The 21286-nt window shown below is 38.2% G+C and overlaps 5 protein-coding genes, 1 long non-coding RNA gene and 1 pseudogene across 7 annotated transcripts; 3 read left to right on the forward strand and 4 right to left on the reverse strand.

Annotated features, from left to right (window-relative positions):
• LOC125575811 overlaps nucleotides 1-1111 on the reverse strand; it is a 1113-nt pseudogene extending 2 nt beyond the window's left edge.
• Nucleotides 1112-3156: 2045 nt separating this feature from the next.
• Nucleotides 3157-6154, reverse strand: BNACNNG40720D. The gene is made up of 14 exons (XM_022719982.2): nucleotides 5831-6154; nucleotides 5561-5655; nucleotides 5363-5476; nucleotides 5167-5271; nucleotides 5012-5083; nucleotides 4803-4915; nucleotides 4597-4731; nucleotides 4443-4511; nucleotides 4282-4369; nucleotides 4145-4216; nucleotides 3979-4079; nucleotides 3782-3899; nucleotides 3630-3689; nucleotides 3157-3546 (listed from the first exon to the last, which is right to left on the reverse strand). The coding sequence occupies exons 1-14, from the start codon at nucleotides 5928-5930 to the stop codon at nucleotides 3325-3327; spliced, it is 1464 nt and encodes a 487-aa protein (XP_022575703.2). The 5' UTR covers nucleotides 5931-6154; the 3' UTR covers nucleotides 3157-3324.
• A 1688-nt stretch (nucleotides 6155-7842) lies between these two features.
• On the reverse strand, nucleotides 7843-9406 carry LOC111215821. Of its 2 annotated transcripts, none has more exons than XR_007314403.1 (2): nucleotides 9141-9406; nucleotides 7843-8954 (listed from the first exon to the last, which is right to left on the reverse strand). It is a non-coding gene; the product is annotated as an uncharacterized LOC111215821 (long non-coding RNA). The 2 variants fall into 2 exon arrangements; XR_007314402.1 differs by having other exon boundaries at nucleotides 9056-9406.
• Nucleotides 9407-10881: 1475 nt separating this feature from the next.
• Nucleotides 10882-11802, forward strand: LOC125575812 (glutathione S-transferase T3-like). Its single transcript, XM_048734915.1, has one exon. It carries the CDS (start codon nucleotides 10882-10884, stop codon nucleotides 11800-11802), a length of 921 nt encoding a protein of 306 aa, XP_048590872.1.
• Nucleotides 11803-15417: 3615 nt separating this feature from the next.
• Nucleotides 15418-16096, forward strand: LOC125575958. Its single transcript, XM_048735416.1, has 2 exons — nucleotides 15418-15721; nucleotides 15819-16096. The coding sequence occupies exons 1-2, from the start codon at nucleotides 15511-15513 to the stop codon at nucleotides 16025-16027; spliced, it is 420 nt and encodes a 139-aa protein (XP_048591373.1). The 5' UTR covers nucleotides 15418-15510; the 3' UTR covers nucleotides 16028-16096.
• A 785-nt stretch (nucleotides 16097-16881) lies between these two features.
• BNAC04G38880D lies at nucleotides 16882-17323 on the reverse strand. The gene has a single exon (XM_013874285.3). The coding sequence runs from the start codon at nucleotides 17254-17256 to the stop codon at nucleotides 17044-17046; it is 213 nt and encodes a 70-aa protein (XP_013729739.1). The 5' UTR covers nucleotides 17257-17323; the 3' UTR covers nucleotides 16882-17043.
• Nucleotides 17324-18292: 969 nt separating this feature from the next.
• Nucleotides 18293-18948, forward strand: LOC125575808. Its single transcript, XM_048734904.1, has one exon. The coding sequence runs from the start codon at nucleotides 18466-18468 to the stop codon at nucleotides 18676-18678; it is 213 nt and encodes a 70-aa protein (XP_048590861.1). The 5' UTR covers nucleotides 18293-18465; the 3' UTR covers nucleotides 18679-18948.
• Nucleotides 18949-21286: the final 2338 nt, after the last annotated feature.

Here is a 21286-nt window from a genome sequence, read left to right on the forward strand (position 1 = left end):
GAGAAAGCAAAGCTCGTGCCTTGGCATCTCCGCCTCTGTCACATATCTCTCTGCCTCTGCCGCATCTCATGTGCCGCTTCTCTGCAGCACCTCCATCTCTCCTCCGTGCCTGAAAAGTTCCATAGGTAACCCCCATTTTAAGATAATATATATCTCACATTCAGCTAGTTTTAGAACCTGTATCATATTTGTATGATTCAGTTCTTTTCCACTACTCTAGCCTAGCTTCTAACGGTTCTTATTACAGTGAACTTACCTCATCAAGGACTCCTCGGCACCTGAAAGACCAAAGACTAAAGTTGTCTCCATCTTTCAATCCATTAGCCTTCACGACATCGTTCCACCCACAAACCAAAGCATAGTTCATAGGACCGTTCATCTCCCATCTCTAGAGAAACGCACCCCGCTTCTTAGTGCCTTGATCAACAAGAAGCACTCCCAAACCCATCTTTTCTTTGCTGTTGATGTGATTCTCGACTCAACGGGTGTCAAGAAGTCGTTTCAGATCAGTTTGTGGAAAGGGATTGAGAGAGGGCTCTGGCTTGGTCTGACATCTGTTTCGAACATAGTCTTCTCGAAGATTAGCTTTGGGTCTTGCGCTGGACTATCCAATCCGGCGTATTTTTCCACTCCCATGTGAATAAAGGCGACGCCTTTGCTTTCTTGAAACTACGCTTTCCTTCTTGCACGGCACGGCACGTCACTTGCGGCTTGTGTTGTTCTTCTTTGTTAGCCACGAAGACGAAGATGATTGGGAACTAGGGTTTCGTGGGGTTGTAGTCTTTGTATTCTATCACTCAACCATGTTGCAATTGACGAGAGGATATCGTGTAAGGGATGAGTGATCTCTTCGATTAGGATTTTGATGGTTTCGATCTCTGTGAAGAAACCAGAGAGGGTTTCTTGATGGAGATCGCCTTTCTCGACGTCGTGCTCTGACTCTGTGTCGTTCGTCGTGTCTGTTCTCCGGGAAGAGAACTGTAACAGATAGATGAAATAGGGTTCAACAATGGTGGAAAGCAAAGAAACCCTAAAAATTATGAGAAAGAAGAAGGAGATGTATTACCCTGAGAATGATTGCTTCGCAAGGAACGGCTCCTCTCTCAATCATCGAACTTGGTTATTTTCTCTCTCTCTCCTCTTTTCTTGTTCTCACTATTTTCTCTCTCTGCGGTTTCTCAACGATCAGAAATAAGAGTGATTCAAATTTTGAAAGAGAAGGAAGAGAAGCTATAAAGAAGATCTTCAAGAATCTTTTAACCGAAACAAAATTAGCCGTTGCTTGGAGTAACGTTTCTGGTTGATCATTCTATGTAAAAACGACATCGTTTATTACTTATTTAAATCAACAAAGCAATAAGACACAAACACAACACGTTATGTGGCGCGTTGACCTTTTATTGATCAGTTTAAACAAAGGTATTAAAAGTTACAAACAAATTTGATTATATATATATGACTAGTTAGTTAGTTGATCAAAAAAATAATATATATGACTAGTTCAAGTTCATGATGCTTCTTGTTCTTCTGTATGTTGTTTTTGTTTCTCGGCTTTCTCTGCCTCTAACTTCCCTCAGGGTACTCAAACTTATCTTATTTCCACTTGATCCATCAGACACTATTTAGACAGCCTCTATCTGCAACAAAAGCACGTCCAATGATAAGGGTTCGCCGAATTGGATCTCTCAAAATGCATCACAAGGTTAAGGCTGATGGACTGAAAAGACGAATGACCTTGAGTTGAGAAAGACCTCTTTCTGCTCTCTTTCTGTTAACTGACAAGCCACAGGGTAACGTCTCTCTGCTGCATATTATGCTTAGCTAAGGAGCTTCTCGAAGCACCAATGTGAAAAGAAAATTAATAGAAAGAATGTGGCAACCTAACAACAATAGCTTCCAATGCTTCATCGACAATGGAAGGACCATATGGATCAGTACTGGGTTCGGTTTGTACAACCAGCTCGGGCTTTATAGCAAGAACATGGAAACAAGTAAATAAGAGAATTGAGAATCTTCATAGTCATTATAAACCAATGAAAAAAGCAAAACTTGTCAAAAAAAAAGACTCTTTTTATTTACCCAGTTTTTGGAAGGGTCTGCTTCTGCGTACAAGTTAGCCAAGTCTCAAACGCTTCATCTTTCCAGAGTTTGAAGCTAGCAGGACCAAAAATGGTTAGTTGAATAATTTCCTTTGCCGGGAAAATTCCACAAGTAACAGCATTCACATCAGATTGAGCAGTATTTGATACCTACTTTGCTCCTTTGTTCGTCGCAGCTACACATGGCAAAGCTTTCCATATCTCAAAAACTTCATCTAACTTGTCCTTTGAGCAGAGGAACTCTAGATAAGCCTTTTGGTATACATATCCAACAGGACCACCCCATCATCCTGCATAAGTTAAGGGAATTGATGAGTCTGTGTCAATAGCACTAGTTATGAGATGGAACTTATTTCTCACCAACAGTTGAGGAGTCAGATCTCTCGGCATTGACTGGGGCATCAATGATCAATTCCACACCTTGCTGAATGCGGTGGAGCTGTCAAGACAATAGGATCACCACTCATATTTGCCTTTGGTTCACCAACGTTAACAAAACTAGATTGTTGCTCCTTGAAGAGATCCAACTTTCCCGAATGTAAGCTCCTGTGACTTTCTATCACTATCAGTTTTGCTTATGCTTGTTAGTTGGTGACTTCCTAATTTGTTATGTTTGGCAGCCATGGTTATATTTAGAGTTTAGAGACTGTCAGTTCTAGTCTAAATCAATCAAGATTACAAGGTCAGTTGCATTTTTTTGTGAAATCATATTATCATATATTTTGGACAAACTACATGAGTATTTCTTGTTTTGTCGACCTGACATTGCTGGAGTCCATGTACGTATGCCTTTGTTTCAATTTTGACGAAGTCAACTTCTTGTGTTAATCGACAGTCAGCAGGTCTTATGTATACTCATTACTCAGTTGGTTGTGGGTTATTTGTCGACCCACTTATATTTGGTTTCTAGAGTAACCTGATCTCATGGGAGAGGACAACAGTACCTAGGTGATATATATACATAGACGCGCTGAGCTATCTGTAGCCTGGGAATAGAGACATTTTGTATTTTTGTAGGTCTTCCTTAAAAATTCTTCAGGCTTGCCCCGTATCAATATAGTTCAATATTGTATATTGCATGCGTTCATATCAGACAATTATTTACGGTGAATTGATTTGTTGCATTTGGATTTTGTAAACAACAGACAAAACATTCGCCACTTTGAGTTTTAGCGAAATGAGTAGAGAACAAATGTTAAAGAAGAGAAGAGAAGGTAGTGAGAGTTCAAGAAGGGGTGACGCCCTGTTTGGCCTTAAGGACAAGCTCCTCGGTGGTGGTCCCTATGATCTCGTTGGCTCGCTTCAGCCCCATGCAGTAGTACCTTCCAATTGTGTCACGGGCAACGATCCCCAACTTCTCTAGCTTTTGAACTGCATCGTCCACATCAAAGTTACACCTCTCACCAAACTCTTCCTTTATCAGTTCCTCACATCTCAGATCCAGATCCTATTCCCCACCAACTCAAGTCAGCACTTGCTAATGATAATAGACAATACCAAAAGAGTAAAAAAAAAAATGGTATTATGTACCTCCAAGGTAGCTTTCCCCTGCTCCATTAGTATGTAGAAGGAAATCATCACCTCTTTTACCTGCGCGTGTAGTGTAACCCAAGTTAGGCTGTGTTCTCCTATTCTAAAGGCATGAATAAGACTTAAGATTCATGCAGGCAGGAACTTTTTACTTCTTGCTGAATAACGTCATCGCACAAGTGTAATAGCGTTCCCTTCCCGCTGTCTAATTGTTTATCATACATTGACTGCGTTATCAGGTTCTGGTACGTCGCCATGTTCTGCTGGAAACTGAAGTAAAACAACTCTGCGATAAGTCTAACTAACACACAAGAATGAAGAGCAAAGGACAAAATAGAAAACACTTAACGTGAAGTATGTTTTGGCACAATAACCAACCACTGTGGAGAGAACTGCAAAGATTACCCATGGGTCTGCTTTCGGCATCTCAACTGAAGTGACCACGGCAACCTGTAGAGAAAGTCGACCAATAAAGAGACATACGATACAAATAGGAAAAGAAGGAGGAGACCAACCAGACCAACTACGGCAGATATCAGAAATTTGACCCAATCCATTGGAGTCAGTCCAGGATTTCTTTTCTCAGGCTGCAAAATAGACGTAGTAGATGTTATTGCTCGCATATGCATAGAGAAAGAAGAGAGACACTTACAAGCACAATCTCCATGTCGGCCATAGGAATGTTTTTGAAATGCTTGACGTAAATTCCTCGTTCTAGATTTGTTTTAGAGCTGGCACGCCTGCAACATCATATCCTTCTTGAACCACAATATTCACAAAGGGAATGAAACAAGAAGACACATAAACCCTTACCTATACACAACAATCATTCTATCAAATGTAGGCTCTTGTATCGTGAGCTTGCTCAAGAAACTCTTAACGCTGAATTTCATCAAGAGAAAAGCCATTTCTTAATTTATTATATATACAGTTTCCAGAAATAGCACAAGAAGCAAGGCGGGGGCACCTCAATTGTGTATTCTCAAGGCGAATACGCTCCACATACAAGTCCTCATTATCTGCTTCAGGGTTTGTCTCATCATATTTTTTGGGATCTTTCTTTTGATGTCTGCTTGACCGATTGGCACGTAACTTATCTAACCTGCGGAGGTTAAGACTCAGTCAGAAGCATCATTTAGTAGGAACTTTAAGACAAGGATAACTTGCGCTTACCAAGTGATTTTCAGGAAACATGACCAAATACGTGATATGATCACATCTAATTTCTCCATGAAAAAGAAGTCGGTGGTCTTATCCATCCCAATACCCCGCCTGAAGATGACATACTACAAAATTGACATACACTACGATGGGTCAAGAAAGGTAATTATGAAACTATAATAATTCTTGGTATTATAAAATCTACAAAACTGAAACTGTACATTATCAGAAAAGTCTGGAAGATTTTCATGTGGGTGCTCCTCAAAATATCTCTTGAGTAGCTTCTTGTCAAGCTTCATCATATACACCAAAACTGGTTTAAGAGAAATCCCGAGGGGGGGAGTAAAATATATGTAATGTGTTGTCGGATTAAAACCTTTGACTCGTCAACTTTGATGGGAAGATTAAGAAGATACTGCCCAGAGCGTGCAACCTCGATCTCATCATCTGTTGTTATTTTAAAGTTGCTCTTGTCCATAACCTTGTGAAAGGAAAAGGAGAACATTCAAGAACACTGACATACATACATACATACATACATACATCATAACACAAGTAAGGCTAATTAATACCTGAAACAAGTAAGCCAGGAAATTCTGTTCAAGCACATCAATTTCCTGAGAAGTTAGGTTCTGCTGCTGGAGTTTCTGAGCACCGTGTACAGGATCAAAAAGAGAGTAGAGTTGCTGCAGACAGCAAAAAGCCATGAGAACAAAATTGGGGGAAAATGCTCTAAGCAGATAGAAAATAAATAGGAACAGGGTAACCACCATCAAATCTTCAAACTGAAGATTATACCAAGCTCGGACAGTGTATTCAATTCTCTTGCAGAGCTTGAGAAACTCTTGTCTATCATTGCTATGTTCTGCCAGAAAAAAAAAAAAAAAGACACGATTTGTGGAAGTCGAGGCATCAAAAAGAAAATCATTACATTAATTAACTGAAGATCGATTACAAAACATGTAACTAAAGTTTTGAATCGGTATTGTCTAATCCGACCTAGCCAAATAGAGAAAGAGGAAGAAATTGGAGAGACTGACCAATGAGATTAGCCAAGGTCATGATGAGCTTAGGTTTGAGGATAGGGATGACGGATTCGGGCTCCAGACGAATCGTTTCCTTTTTCCGTTCAGCCGCCATCTCTTTGGAGAAAAAAATAATCGATTTTTAGGAAGAGAGGAGATCCCCGATTTTAAGACAAGAACAGGATTATATATAACTTAACCCCCCCCTCTGTCCCTAACTACGAATTAATGTCGTTGGGTGGAGTATTAACTCCACCAACGGAGATCTCCCCTGCTTTTCTATTTCGGGTTTTATTTTTTATTTTTTTTAATAATAAGGTATCCACACTCATCTATTTTCCTCCAATCATTGCATCCCAATTCTGAACCATATAATAATTCAGATGACTATTTCCTTGCCGACACCCAAAAAAGTATAATAATTTCAGACCAACTGATGAGCTGATGTGCCGGTAAAAGTTCAAAATGCTAATGATAAAAAAGACGGAACTAGGAATGTACGTCCTCAGTTCAGTTCTATTCCACCATGCTCAAATCATAAGTTAGGCCCGTAAGCTTTATTGGGCTTTGACTACATCCCAAATGTCAGATTAAACTCGAAGAGGCTCTGCCTGGCCCGTTTGGAACCCTAATTCCTCAGCTTTGTAATGGGCTTCACGCTCTTGCCGTGACGAAGACGCCTCTTTTCTGTAGATTTTGATGAGACCTAAATTGTTTTCTCATTATTAAATGTTTGCAAAATTTTGGGAATAGGAGTCATAGTGAATCATTGTGGTAGAGATGACATATACTGTGAGGGACATGATGAAGCCATCCAACAGAGATGCTCATGTAACTAAGCCAAAGCCAAACTTCTCTGATAATGAGCTCTCCTTTCTTCTCAAGCTCATTCCTGAGTTGATACAGCACCAAACTCTGAATTCCCTTTCTCCTATAGTTACTAGTTAGTTAGGATCCCTAGTTTTCCAAAAAGTGTCAAGTGTTTGTACAATGCGATCATGATTCATGAGATGAGAGCCCAAATGTTATGGATTATGTATGAGGTATCACTAGTCGAGTACCATCACCAAAATGCTCTTTGATTGGTGATGTGATTTTGTATAAAAAGATGTTCAAAAGGAGATAGTGTGGATTTGGATGATAGTGGAGACTAGGCAAGAGAGGTCTGTAAACTCTATGGATCTCTCAACCTCTTTCTTGCCTTCTCCTTGTCTCTCAATTTTTCCTCTCCCTTCTATATATATTTCCGTAGTAATACTATCTCCCTGGAGAATTTGGATAATCTCCCTGGATAAAATGTGTCCAGGCATGGCCAGTAATATTAGTCATTTAATAATTCATGTGTACATTCCCAACTATCTTTGGTTAGTGAATATTCATGGCCAGTAATATTAGTCATATTAGGGAATAAACGATTTATGTCAGCACTAACGACATGGTTTGCAGCTAGAGAGTGATGATCTAAAGACTTTTTTGATTTGACTTCATTTTGTACTAAAAAAACTCACAAACAAAGTCACACACAGTGTAAAAAAGTTTTTTTGATTTGAATAAATTTAACACTCTTTAAAAAAAAAATGAATATTCACATCTGGCTACTCTGTATATTGCGTGCCATGATCTGTGCATTTTCAATGTTCTGAAATTTTGTTTATTTACCATACAATCAACATATAATATTTTTTGGTGTTTTATTTTCATTCGCACCATATCAAAAATTTATTTTGATATATCATCTATCTTTCCACTAATCCGGCTCAAAACACATTTAAGGAAAACATTCTTACAACTTTACATGTATGTATATAATTCTAGAAATAAAAGAAGAGTAAAAGTTAGGATACGCATGTCTGACATTTTTGTAGTACATTTTGGTGATATCGGGTAAACATCTCGTTGATGGTGAATGTAAATGAGGCAAAGCATTGTGTGAAGGCTCACTATTCGGCCTTCTTTGAAACATATACCTACGAAGTTGACCTCAAAACTTGTATTGTTGCCTCCTGAAATTTCTAGGCTCAGAAACCTACTCTCAAGTGATGAAAATATATAAAAATGTAGATCAAGGGAAACCAAAAAGTTCGATAGTATACAGGCCCAAAAGATATTTGAATCCGTTGCACCAGAACTTTGAATTATTGCAAGTAAGTAGTCATAATCAGAATGATGAAGCCGCCACACCTTTTCTTTATACTTTCCACCAAACTCTTTAATCCGCTAATCTAGCCCATCTCACTTTCTCTTCTTTCTTTCTTTCTTTTTGTTATCGCTCGCGTCTTCGTTGCCGTCTACGCCTCTCTAACCTTTCACACATAGTCAAAGACACGTGACCTGGCCTACTAGTCTTTTTTGGAATTTACAAGTTCAAAAACATTGATTCTTTCTCTCCACAGAAGGCAGAGGGGAGCAAGAAATGGAGGATAGGTCATGTCAGGTGTTGTTTCCATCTTCATCGGTTGATCATCGCTTGTCTGGTGATCAAACTCAGATCAACACGTCCTCCTCGTTACAGCAGCATAACACTAACAAAGAAGAGAAACACAAGAGTAAGAAGAAAGAGAGAGAAGCCAGGTTTGCTTTCCAGACAAGAAGTCAGGTTGATATTCTCGATGACGGATACAGGTGGAGGAAGTACGGCCAAAAAGCTGTCAAGAACAATCCATTCCCCAGGTACCTACTAGGCTACTACATATATATGCTGCTTTTATTTGGTTGGTGCATGATAAATACTAAAATAATGCGTGTAGGAGCTATTATAAGTGCACAGAAAAAGGATGCAGAGTGAAGAAGCAAGTGCAGAGGCTATCAGGAGATGAAGGAGTGGTGGTTACCACTTACCAAGGAGTTCATACCCACCCCGTTGATACACCCTCCGATAACTTCCACCACATCTTGACCCAGATGCACATCTTCCCTCCCTTTTAGTTATCTTTTTATTGTTTTCATTTTTCTTATGCATACCGATGTATCTTGGGTGGGTTTAGATGAATGAAACTGGCGCAAAAGAATGCTGCTTTCAGACCAAAGCCCTTTTTTACTTTATTAAACTGAGCAATGCGTGAATTGTACACACACCCGTCCTTGTCTTTGGGTTTCCCTGGAACCTATCTCATTTGGTGTCTTGCTGGACTCCGCTGCCCTGAAAAAACCCATCAAACGCAGTCAACAGAGATGATAGACTGGCTGAAGGAATCTCAACTGACCAAATCACTTTGAAAGCAATGAATGATGAGCCCGAACCATTGAATCATTTAAATTTAGTTGTTGAATCAAAAGAGCACTCTTTTACTGTTTTGAGATCCAGAAATCAAAGTCTAATTCCGACCTGGAGGCGGATTGCTTGACATCGCCCTTCAAGAGGAGCACCACCGCCGTCTGAATGAAATTGGTCAAACCATGAAACTCCTTCAAGCGGCCTTTGCTTGAAAAGTAGCCCACTATCCTAAATGGGCTCTAATATTTGCTCTTTATATAACATCAGCCCAAACAAGCCCAGCTGTAGTAATACACCATATTGAATTTATCACCATTTTTCAGGTGCATCAACGTCGATACAGGATCCGGCTATCAAATGCCAACCATTTTAGAGGATTCAAGTGAGTTAGTTTTTTTTTTTTGTTGTTGAGATTTTCACCTTCTTTAGTCTCATCCCGAAACAAATTCAATGGGATCATCAATATAATATAACCATTTTGATAAGAACAAAAAACTAATCATAACTAAAGACCACATGTCATCTGGAATATTTTAATGTCTACGTAAGCAAATAAAAAACGCATCGTACTATAGATCATATACCTTTGGAAGGACCATGTGATAAAAAAGCAAATATGTAACAGAATATATACATTTATAAGAATCTTCTCAAAAGATATGCCAAGTTAAGTTTTAAAATAAAATATGCCAAGTCTTTCTTCCTTTTCTATTCAAGTGTTCTAAGGCCATCATTATCGGGCGTGCATTGGGCCGTCCCTTACCGTTTTTTGGGTCAAAAATAAATGAAAAATGGGAAAGGACGTTACAAACGGGCCTTAATTAAGGGTTGTTCGGCGTCGTCCCTCTTGGCTACGTGGCAGCACCGGAGTTGGAGATGAAATCGAAGACGGTTCGCGTTTTTCATTTTGTTCTTCTCTCCTCTCTACCATCTCCGAAAGGCGACGGCGAAGGGGATTTTCCAGAGGAGAACGCGACGGCGAAGGCGATAACCTGATCTCGTAATCGATCTCCGGTGGCGAAGACCTGATCTCGATATCGAAAGCCCAATCGACATCCGACTCCGAAATCGAAAACAAGGTATGTCTTTCACCTTCTTTTAGGGTTGTGTAGATTGTATGATTCAATCGTATAGATTCTGTGATTGTTTGATAGGATTCGGATAGATTATGTGATTGTTTGATATGATTCAATCATATAGGTTCTGTGGTTCGAGAAAAATCGTATAGATTATTTTCGATTCGGTTAAAATTTATACTACGTTTGACATTGATTATATGGTTGTTTCATATAGGTTGTGTGATTGTTTCTTATAGATTATGCACCAAATTCGTATAGATTGTATGCTTGTATGTGAAAATAACTTAATTATAGTTTGATATCAATGAAAATTTAAATTTTTTTGAATAAACAAATTAGAAGTATGATAGATTGTAACGAGGCAAATCGTTCATTTAGACCATGTTGTTAATGTCTTTAATCAACTAGACCAATCATTTCCAGTGAAAGTACATTTGTTGTTAATGTTTTATAGTAAAGGTACTGCCTAGGTTACACATTTAATCAACTAGATCAACTAGACCAACCATTTCCACGAATATAGTTTGTTTAAAACGAAATCCCTGTAACTTTTAATGATCTTGGTAATGGCTTTTTAGTTGTGTAAGAGAGTTGATAGCTTTTTAGTTGTGTAATAACTTCGGATTAGACATTTCTTGTTTATGGTTGTGTAATAACTTCACTTCCTCCTATTAAACCCGAGCTCATAGAGCTTAAATATACATAGCTACTTGCTCTCTTCTATCATCTCATACGGGTTTCTCCTCCTAAATCTCTTCTCTTTTCTCACTGGTATGGATTCAAGGAATCTTCATACTCAATCCTCTAGTTACGTAGGACTGCTTTACAGTCAACAAGGTAGTGTTCAACATGAAAACTTTCCTTATGAAAGTTTTCATTCTAGTGTTCACTTAGGAGAATCCGAAAACCCTCCATTCAGTTCACAACAATCTGAAGGCACACCAGTAGGCACACCAGTAGGCACACCAGCAGGCACACCACTGAGCACACCCGTGGACCGTGTGGTTCGACGCAAATGGACCCCAGCGGATGACGAGGTTCTAATCAGTGCGTGGCTCAACACTTCCAAGGATGCTGTAGTTGGAAATGAGCAGAAGTCGCTCACCTTCTGGAAACGTGTTGGTGAGTATTACGCAGCAAGTCCTCACGGAGGAGAGGATGGTGAAAAGAGAGAGCATCTTCATTGTAAGAAGAGGTGGCATAGGATAAACGATCATGTTAACAAGTTCTACGGCGCTTACGCAACAGCAGAGAGGCAAATTAGCAGTGGTGAGAGTGACACTGATGTTCTCAAGAGGGCTCATGACATCTTCTACGCTGATCACAAAACCAAGTTCAGCCTTGAGCATGCGTGGTGTGTGTTGAGGTATGAACAGAAATGGCTCAGCCTCAACACTCCAAAAGCGAGCTCAAAGAGGAAAAATGGTGAAACCACAGCTGAAACTCCAACCACCGAGAATGGTGATCATGAGACCCGGCCTGAAGGTATCAAGGCTGCTAAATCGAGAAGGAACACTACTCAAGGGAAGTATGTTGCTGAGTATACCACCCTTTGGGAAATGAAGAAGGAGGATTTGGCCATGAAGGAGAGATTGTCTAAGTTGGACATACTAGATACTCTCCTCGCCAAGTCAGAACCATTAACTGAGGTAGAAGAAGTTGTCAAGAATAAGCTCTTAACTGCGTACTTCTGAAGAATTAAAGCTTATTCTTCTGTTTTAATAACTAAGTCTTTTTAAATCTCGGTTTCAATATGTTTGTCCTTTTAAATCTCTGTTTTTATGTTTTTCTTTTTAAATCTCTGTCTTAACATGTTTGTCTTTATAACATGTTTGTTTGTCTTTATAATATGTTTGTCTTATTAAATCAGTTTCTCTTTTTAATAACTATGTCTTATAATAACTAAGTCTTTTTAATAATTAAAATAACAATGTCTTGCTTAAATGTATACTATGAATGTTCTTGCTTAAATGTATACTATGAATGTTGTTGCTTAATCTGCCATCTAATAATAACTTGACGTTTTCAGCAGGTTAAGAGGAACATGGGACTTGACTACAGCTATAGCCAGCCTTCAGAGTCAGAGGATTTATTTGGTAACGATGTGGACAGTGGCGACAGCGAGATGGATGCCTTAATTCGACGTGACCAAGCGGAGATAAGCTTACAAAGATGTTCACCGGTTCAGTACCCTCCGCAACCCGAGGTTGAGTTCGGCTTCCCCCAGAGATGCTACTGTGGCGCTCAGCCGGTACTTGCAACATCAGACAGTCGATGGAATGATATTGGTAGAAGATACTGTCTACTCTCACTTCTCATTTAGATTAAAAACATTGTTTCTACTGTCACTTCTCATATCTTCTTGCGTATGTTCTCACAGGTAGAAGATACTACACTTGTGTGAATGTAAATGATGGGGAGTGTCACGTATGGAAATGGTGGGATGAGGCAGTGATGGAGGAGATGAGAGCCAGAGATATACACGTTCGTCTGCTGTCTGAAAAGGTCGACAGTCTTGCCCTTTCGTCTGCCTACGAGACTGAGCAGAAGCTGGCTATTGTAGAGAAGATGGTGTGTGATTTAGCTAAGGATAAATCTAAGTTTAGCTATGGGTTTGAGTTCTTTCTCGGGGTAATGGTTCTTGTGTCAGTTTTAATAGGAGTGGTGCTTCTGTTATGGGTTTGAGTAGTTTGAGTGACTCGTAATGCATTGTACTAATGATGGACTTGTAATGTACTCACATGTTTTTGTTCTCAAGCTTCCAAAAATACACGGGAGTGTCACACTACTGTGTGCTCACATGTTTTTGTTTTCTTTCTTCCAAAACTACACGGGAGTGTCACAAGATGTAAATGGCTCACTCACTTCATTTACCATATAAGAGAGACACTTCTCTCATTAAAACTTACACTTCTCCTCACTTTCATAACATATTCTCTCTTTTATAAATTTGTAATGGCTTCTTCTTCACATTATCATTACCACAAAGATGATGATGATGAATTTGATTCCATATTTGAAGATTTATTTGAAACCCCTGATTTTATTCCAGAACCAAAAAAGAGAAAACCACGTATACATATCGAGAGAAACCGGGAAGAAGGCCACACGAAGCTCTGGAATGATTATTTTTGCGAAACTCCAACCTACCCGCATAACTTATTTCGAAGACGGTTTCGAATGAACAAGAGCTTGTTCTTGCGTATTGTGCATCGTATGTCGACAGAAGTAGAATACTTTCAACCAAGAGAAGATGCAACCGGACGGGCTAGTCTATCTCCGCTCCAAAAATGTACCGCAGCAATTCGTCAATTGGCGTATGGTGGTGGGTCTGATACAGTGGACGAATATGTCCGACTTGGTGAAACAACAGCTCAAAAATGTTTGCACAATTTTGCCGCCGGAATAATTCAATTGTTTGGCGATGAATACCTAAGACGTCCCACACCGGAGGATCTGCAAAGACTATTATATATTGGAGAACAACGTGGATTTCCGGGGATGGTAGGAAGCATCGACTGTATGCATTGGGAGTGGAAGAATTGTCCCACCGCTTGGAAAGGAATGTATTCACGAGGAACCGATAAACCAACAATTGTCTTGGAGGCGGTAGCTTCATATGACCTCTGGATATGGCACGCGTTTTTTGGAGCTCCAGGTACTATGAAAGACCTTAATATTCTTGATCGATCACCCGTTTTTGATGACATTATTAACGGAATAGCGCCAGAAGTAAATTTCTATGTTAATGGTAATCCGTACCATTTGGCATATTATCTCACGGATGGTATTTATCCGAAATGAGCGACTTTTATTCAATCTATCCGACTACCACAAGGTCAGAAGAATTCATTATTTGCTCAAACCCAAGAAGCTGTGCGAAAAGATGTCGAGCGTGCCTTTGGAGTCCTGCAAGCTAGATTTGCCGTTGTCCGAAACCCATCTCATTTATGGGATAAAGACAAGATAGCAAATATTATGAGAGCATGTATCATACTCCATAATATGATTGTCGAAGATGAACGATCATCATCCACTCAGTATGACGTTGATGAATTTCAAGAAAGAGAAGAGGTGGATACATTTTCCGTCAATATGCGTTCAAATCTTGGTAATATAATTGATCGTCGAACGAGCGTTCGAAATAGACAAGCCCATCAAAATTTAAAAAATGATTTGATCGAGAATATATGGGCTAAATTTGGACATCTTCCAAATAACATATAATTTATAAGTTTTTATGAATTGAATAAAATGTCGGTTTGCTTTTATTTAGTATGATGTTTGTAATTTTTTTTTTTTGTAATTTTCTTTTGTTTTCAATTTGAATGTTACATTTTTCTTCTATATGTTTTATTTAAAACTTCTCTTTTATATATGTCATTAATTATTAATTAAAATAATAAATTAAATTATGTAAGGGACAAGGTTAGTCCCACCAATAATCAACTAATTTAGCAAAAGCCCTTAGCTTAGTCCCTAAACAAAAAAATAATAATAAAAAATGTCAAGGGCCCTTTAACAAATCCCACCCATAATGATGCTCTACGAAAACACTCATGTTGTTTCATATTGTATACTTTTTTAATCCAATGTACACATATTAAAATTAATAATTTTAAATTACTTTATTTAATTATAATTTATAATTAGTTCATTTAATTATAAACATACATTAGAATACAATTAGTCACACAACACATTTAAAATTATTTGGAATTTTGTAATCTAAATGGAAGAAACATAGTTTTTTCAGTTGAAAACGACATACTAAACAGTAGATATGAAATGTGATGGTTGATACTGTGGCAAAATTATTCCTCTCATTGGTAATCTCATCTTCCTCTAATGGAGTGTAGGCTGTTTATTTATGAAATGAAATTGTGTGTTTTATCAAAAGAAAAAGCCAGTAGATATACATCCATTGAGAAAGAGCAATAAAAATGTTGGCTGTGAACCGCACAACGATAAAGTTAGGGCATGTTTATTGTAGAGTTCTTTGGGTGAGGTAAGAAAAACTAAGAACCCTCCAATAATTCGCTTGGTTTTGTTTATAATATCCTTCTCGAATAAATGTGTCCTCCATTCTTTAACAATAACAGAAAAGCTATCCACATTTTTTTTCTTTGACGACACCGATATGGATGTATCGTCGTGGCTTGTTGAGCATGAAAGTTGAGAGTTATTCATCAAAAAAGTGATGCTTCTGAGTGATATCATTTGAAAGGGGAAGGACCACGCGTCTTCGATACCTTATCTCCCTGCATGTCTTGGCTACAGTATAACGAAACTCGACCCTTTTCCGTGTATATATATATATATATATATATATATAGCATACATGTGAAACACCAACAACAGGAGAAAAGAACGAGTAGTATACTTAAGTCATTAATTCGATCATGGAGATGAACAGTTCAAGGAGATCAAGAGGGTTCAAGATAGCTAAGCTACTGCCCTTTTGCAAAGCTCTCAAGCCTCCAACTGCCTCCCAAGACCTTTACAATAATGTTCACTACACTTCCTCCACCACAACTTCCTACGCTCCTCAACCTAATTTCAGTAACGACGTAACTCCTCTTCCTCCTAAAGTTAGCTTCCTCCTTCAACCATGTACGTAATTAACTTAAATCTTTTTCTCTCTTTATCTCTATATATTTGCTTCATATCATAAAACAAATGACCAGTGGTGTGGTGATGTGTTTGGCAGCCGTGGCTCATGAGGGGGAGGATATGGACAAGAAGCTTAACAAGATGACAGAAAAGCTGATCGGCAGAGGGATTAATGGTATGGAAGATTGTGTTGACGCTAGAGCCGCTTCTTATATATCTTCGGTTCGAGAAAGGTTCAAGCTGGACCATCGTGAGAGACTGACGACGACTGTTGTTAGCTTAGATCATGAAGATGTTGACCGTTAGAATTTAGGTGACCTATAAATCTGTCAGAACACGTCAGAAAAAAAACACTCGCCACAAAAGCTTAAAGCCGATCGTTAAGTTAAATACAAGTTTCGTTGGGTTGTTATGACAGCCTTTTTAGGTTTTTACTGATTTAAAGAGGGAAAATTGAAACTTTAGTTCCTACGAGATATGAAGCAATCAGATTTGTGTACGTGAATTATGGTGGAAAGCAGATCACGTCATTTGTCAGAGCATCCTCAACGGTCAACATCTAAAAAACAGTTTCTATTCCTAATAATAATAATAATTTTATTTATCCATAAGTTTTTAGTCAATTTTTTTTTAGTTTAAAAAAGCAAACCAGTCAAAGATTGACAAATGGCAAAATAAGTATTAGAGGCGCTTTACAAACCTATTTTTAGAATCGCCTCTTACTTTTCTTTCTGTTTTATCATTATTTTTATATTTTTTGGCTTTAAGAACCCCATTATAATCTTCCTGTTGGATGTGTCCTTATTTGCTAAATAAAAATAAATAATAAGAGGAAGTCAAACCACTAATTTGATTGTAATTAGCGATGTGTTGACTCATTAATACATACACTTCAAGGTTCAGCTCTAATTCTTGAACTGCATGGTTTATTCTTATGTACCCTCATCTTTCCAACCCTCATCATATCTTTCCAACTTTCTGTACCACACTTTATCATGAATAAAGAACATGGTCTTTGATTCAGCAGTTGACCATGTTCTGACTCGTCATATATATATCACTGACCCTAGAGCTAAGAGCTTGTATAACGCACTTATTATATTTTTCCTATGTTAATTAAGTTGTATCAGCCCATCTTCCCATGCATATGTATGTATACGTGGAGTTTATAAAGTTAAATTTACGGACGAATTCATGATAGAAGGATGAATAACATGATAAAACATTAATTAATAAAAAATCGACAAGGGAATCAGAAATCAAGAAGACGCAAATATTGAGAAATTAAAGGGACTAGACGAAGTGAAGCTGGGTTTAATTAATTAGGCCGCGTAGATGTGGATGTTAAGGGCGATGAGAGAGATGGTGATGAAGGCGAAGAAGAGGAGAGTGTGTATGACAATGGAAGGACCGCTTGTTTGAAACCCACCGAACTCAACCGCTTTGCTCTTTCCAGGCAACTGAAACAGAACTCCAGGGCTCAACAATATGAAAAAAACCACCGACATCAACACCGGTCCCCAGTCCAACCCCATTTCGATCTCTTTGTTTTCCTACGTCTCTCCTTATTCTCTATATATATATATATATACATGTACTGTTTTACTTATATGTTTATATATATATAAATTAATTGAATCTTGATGTAACAATTTATTGATGTGGCTTGAGCATAAATAAAAGTGCAAGGAGGGTTCTTCTCAAGTTTAGTGGATGAAGGAAAGAACTATTCTTTGACTTGAATTTCAAAATTATATCTATAAACCCTACTTTAAATATATATATAATGGCATTGCTTGTTTGAAACCTAAGCATATGATTCTCGTCTTGAGGGAATCGTGTCTCGCAAGAAGACGACACCTTTTGCGATTCTAGGGGTTTAATTGCTTTGTGGTGCAGATGTACTTAGCCTCTAGTTTAAGCTTATTGTTTGTTAATATACCCGAAAGTTTGATGTTGCTTTGGCTCTTTTCGTAAAGTATAGCAACCGTCGTCACTCGTCCCTATACGACCAAAAATTCAAACCTAAAACAAATGATCGTCTTGAGGCACTTTCATGCATCCTTTCTGGGATTATATAGTCCATAAGCCTAAATATAACAAGTACTGTATATGTTGAACTAAATCTTACTTTTTTAATATATATAACAAATAATTGTTGCTTCTATGTATTTGGCGTAAAGCAACTCTAAATGACATACGAAATCGTAAAATTTATAAAGAGAATATAGGGGAATTTGAGAACGTTAACTCTCTAAGTCAGAAAATATATGTAATCACTAGAATAGACCCAAAACCGCATTAACGCTGATATTTTTAATCATGCACTAAACGCGGTTATACCAATCAAATCAAGTAGGATCTTAATTATGAAATGAGGTTAAGACGCAGTAGGAAAACAAAAGAATCGAAACCAACCCAATATATGCAATCAAGTATATTTCAACACTTTTAACTTTACATAAAGAAATGTATATAGTGGCAATCAAGAAACCACAGACAAGAAGAAAGGAAGATACCAATCAAGCCTTCTGCCTTTTTCTGTCATCCTTAAATAATCACAAATATTACTGAATTTGAGCAACGAACACCTATTCACACACGTTCACAGATATATATATACCAAGCAAGTGCAGTAGTGTGTATATGCTATACAATAAATTTTGCCTCTAGTTAATTAGTTCTTTGATATCTGATAAAACGATCGAATAGTTTGGAGCTCCAACGACTTGAGATCGGTAGAAATGGGAGGAGCTGACTGGGGTCCAGTGGCGGTAGCGGTGGTGCTGTTTGTAGTGTTATCTCCGGGACTTCTCTTTCAGCTGCCGGCGAGGAGACGGGTGTTGGAGTGCGGCAACATGACCACGAGTGGCATATCCATACTGGTTCATGCCATCCTCTTTTTCGCTATTATCACCATTTTGGTCATCGCCATTCAAATTCACATCCACATCTAGTTTGTTTATTTCTCATATAATTATAAAAGGTCTACAAGTTAGGCTGTACAAATTCCCCTCATGTGATTTTGGTGTAAAATTATCGGGAAGATATTGCTTACTATCTATCATGTAATCAGGGGAGAATCCAGGATGGGTAATTAATGGGTGCACTCTTTATAATAAAATAGAAACAGGTCAAAAGGTAGTATCAAACCTTGGTTGTTACGGGTGCACACCAACACTTTTCCAACTATTCTAACTAAAATTTTATGTTTCTTTACACGAAAACTACATTATCAATTAATATTACGGGTGCACAGGCCCCCGTAGTGGGTAACCTGGCTTCGCCCCTGGATGTAATAACAAATAAATAAATGTTACGAAAAGAACTTGTATTTTATTGTATCGCAGAAATTTAAATAAAGGTAAAATTTTATACCCGTAGAATTTATAACACTGATAGAGAGTGTTTATTAGAGGGAGAAGAGAAGGTCGAGGTGTGTTTACAAACGAACGCAAACGTTCGTATATATAGAAGAAAATTTACTGTGCAAATAGTGCAGCGGGCCCCACATCCTTTTATATTTTCAACATATACGGCTGCCTTATTTCTTTGACTTTCGTAACACTCCCCCTTGGGGGCCGGTGTCACTATCCGCTCTCGCTTAACGTCTTTGTTGCCTCGTTAAAAACCTTTCCAGGAAAACCCAATGGGAAAAACCATAGTAGGGTAAAAAGAGTACAACTACGTAAGCTCCCCCTCGAATAAGCAGTCATAGATCCTTTTGATGACGCATTCCAATGTTATGGATGTGTTTTCTGAATACCGAGGTAGGGAGTGATTTTGTGAAGAGGTCGGCTGTATTGTCGCATGATCGAACATATCTTATTTCAATCTCTTTATTCTTCTCGAGCTCTTGAGTGTATGAGAAGAACTTCGGAGGTATATGTTTGGTTCTATCGCTTTTGATATATCCTTCCTTCGTTTGAGCAACACATGCCGCGTTATCTTCATATAGAATAGTTGGCTCCGTATTTTCGTCAATCCCACTGCTTGAACAGATGTGTCGGCTTATTGATCTTAGCCATACACATTCTCTACTTGCTTCATGGAGTGCAATGATCTCAGCGTGATTTGAAGAAGTAGCAACAAGTGTCTGCTTCTGAGAACGCCAAGATATGGCGGTGCCTCCAATTGTAAAAACATATCCTGTCTGGGATCGAGCTTTGTGTGGATCTGACAAATAACCTGCATCTGCAAAACCAATCATTTGACCTTTTGAACTTTTAGGATAAAACAAGCCTAAATCAGTTGTTCCTTGAAGGTAACGAAAGACATGTTTAATTCCATTCCAATGTCTTCGCGTAGGAGACGAACTGAATCTCGCTAAAAGATTAATGGCAAAAGATATGTCAGGTCGAGTACAATTTGCAAGATACATAAGAGCTCCAATTGCACTTAAGTATGGAGTTTCAGGACCAAGTATTTCTTCATTTTCCTCAGATGGTCGAAACGGATCATTTTCAACATTAAGTGATCTAACGACCATCGGGGTGCTAAGAGGAGTTGCTTTATCCATGTTAAAGCGTTTCAATACTCGTTTGGTATATGTAGACTGGTGTACAAATATACCCTTTCGAGAATGCTCAATTTGTAATCCTAGACAATATTTTGTCTGCCCGAGATCTTTCATCTCAAATTCTCCTTTCAGATAGTTTGATGCCTTTTGGATTTCGTTTTGAGTTCCAATAATATTAAGATCATCAACGTACACCGCGATTATCACAAATCCGGATGTTGTTTTCTTTATGAAAACACAAGGGCATATAGGATCATTCGTGTATCCTTCTTTTGTTAAGTGTTCGCTGAGACGATTATACCACATTCGTCCAGATTGTTTTAACCCATATAATGATCTTTGCAATTTTATTGCACATAACTCTTTAGGTTTGGAACTTAACATTTCTGGCATTTTAAATCCATCTGGGATTCTCATATAGATATCAGTATCTAATGATCCATATAAATATGCCGTAACGACATCCATGAGACGCATTTCTAAATTTTCATTGGCCGCTAGGCTCATCAGGAATCTAAATGTGATTGCGTCCATAACAGGAGAATAAGTTTCCTCATAATCAATTCCTGGCCTTTGAGAGAAACCTTGGGCTACGAGACGAGCTTTGTATCTTGTAATCTCGTTTTTCTCATTTCTTTTTCGGACAAACACCCATTTGTACCCAACAGGTTTTACATCTTTGGGTGTGAGCACAATAGGTCCGAATACATTTCGTTTGTTAAGCGAATCTAATTCGACTTGAATTGCATCTTTCCATTTTATCCAGTCATGTCTCTTTTGACATTCATATACAGACTTTGGTTCTGGATCTTCGTTTTCTTCATTTATTTCCTTTGCTAAAAGGTATGAGAAAACGTCATCAATATCATCCATCTCATTTCGTTTCCATATCTTTCCATTATGGATGTAATTGATAGAAATCTCGTGATTTCATCAGATTCATGATGCTCTATATTGTCGTTCGATTCACAATTCGCTTCTTCCAAAATATTTTCCGCTATTTTGGGAGTATCATGCTTTTCACATTCCTTACGTTTTCTAGGAAG

This window comes from Brassica napus, chromosome A6 (assembly GCF_020379485.1).
Source record: "Brassica napus cultivar Da-Ae chromosome A6, Da-Ae, whole genome shotgun sequence".
Classification (NCBI taxonomy): domain Eukaryota; kingdom Viridiplantae; phylum Streptophyta; class Magnoliopsida; order Brassicales; family Brassicaceae; genus Brassica; species Brassica napus.

Excerpts from the sequence above, each read along its gene's own strand:
- BNAC04G38880D (XM_013874285.3), bottom strand. The coding sequence starts at position 17,256 with ATGGGGTTGGACTGGGGACCGGTGTTGATGTCGGTGGTTTTTTTCATA.
- LOC125575812 (XM_048734915.1), top strand. The coding sequence starts at position 10,882 with ATGGATTCAAGGAATCTTCATACTCAATCCTCTAGTTACGTAGGACTG.
- LOC125575808 (XM_048734904.1), top strand. The coding sequence starts at position 18,466 with ATGGGAGGAGCTGACTGGGGTCCAGTGGCGGTAGCGGTGGTGCTGTTT.
- LOC125575958 (XM_048735416.1), top strand. The coding sequence starts at position 15,511 with ATGGAGATGAACAGTTCAAGGAGATCAAGAGGGTTCAAGATAGCTAAG. Across the intron at positions 15,722-15,818 it reads TAGCTTCCTCCTTCAACCAT|CCGTGGCTCATGAGGGGGAG; the intron begins GTACGTAATTAA and ends TGTGTTTGGCAG.
- BNACNNG40720D (XM_022719982.2), bottom strand. The coding sequence starts at position 5,930 with ATGGCGGCTGAACGGAAAAAGGAAACGATTCGTCTGGAGCCCGAATCC. Across the intron at positions 5,477-5,560 it reads TTCAGTTTGAAGATTTGATG|CAACTCTACTCTCTTTTTGA; the intron begins GTGGTTACCCTG and ends TGCTGTCTGCAG. Across the intron at positions 3,690-3,781 it reads ATGACGTTATTCAGCAAGAA|GTAAAAGAGGTGATGATTTC; the intron begins GTAAAAAGTTCC and ends CTACACGCGCAG.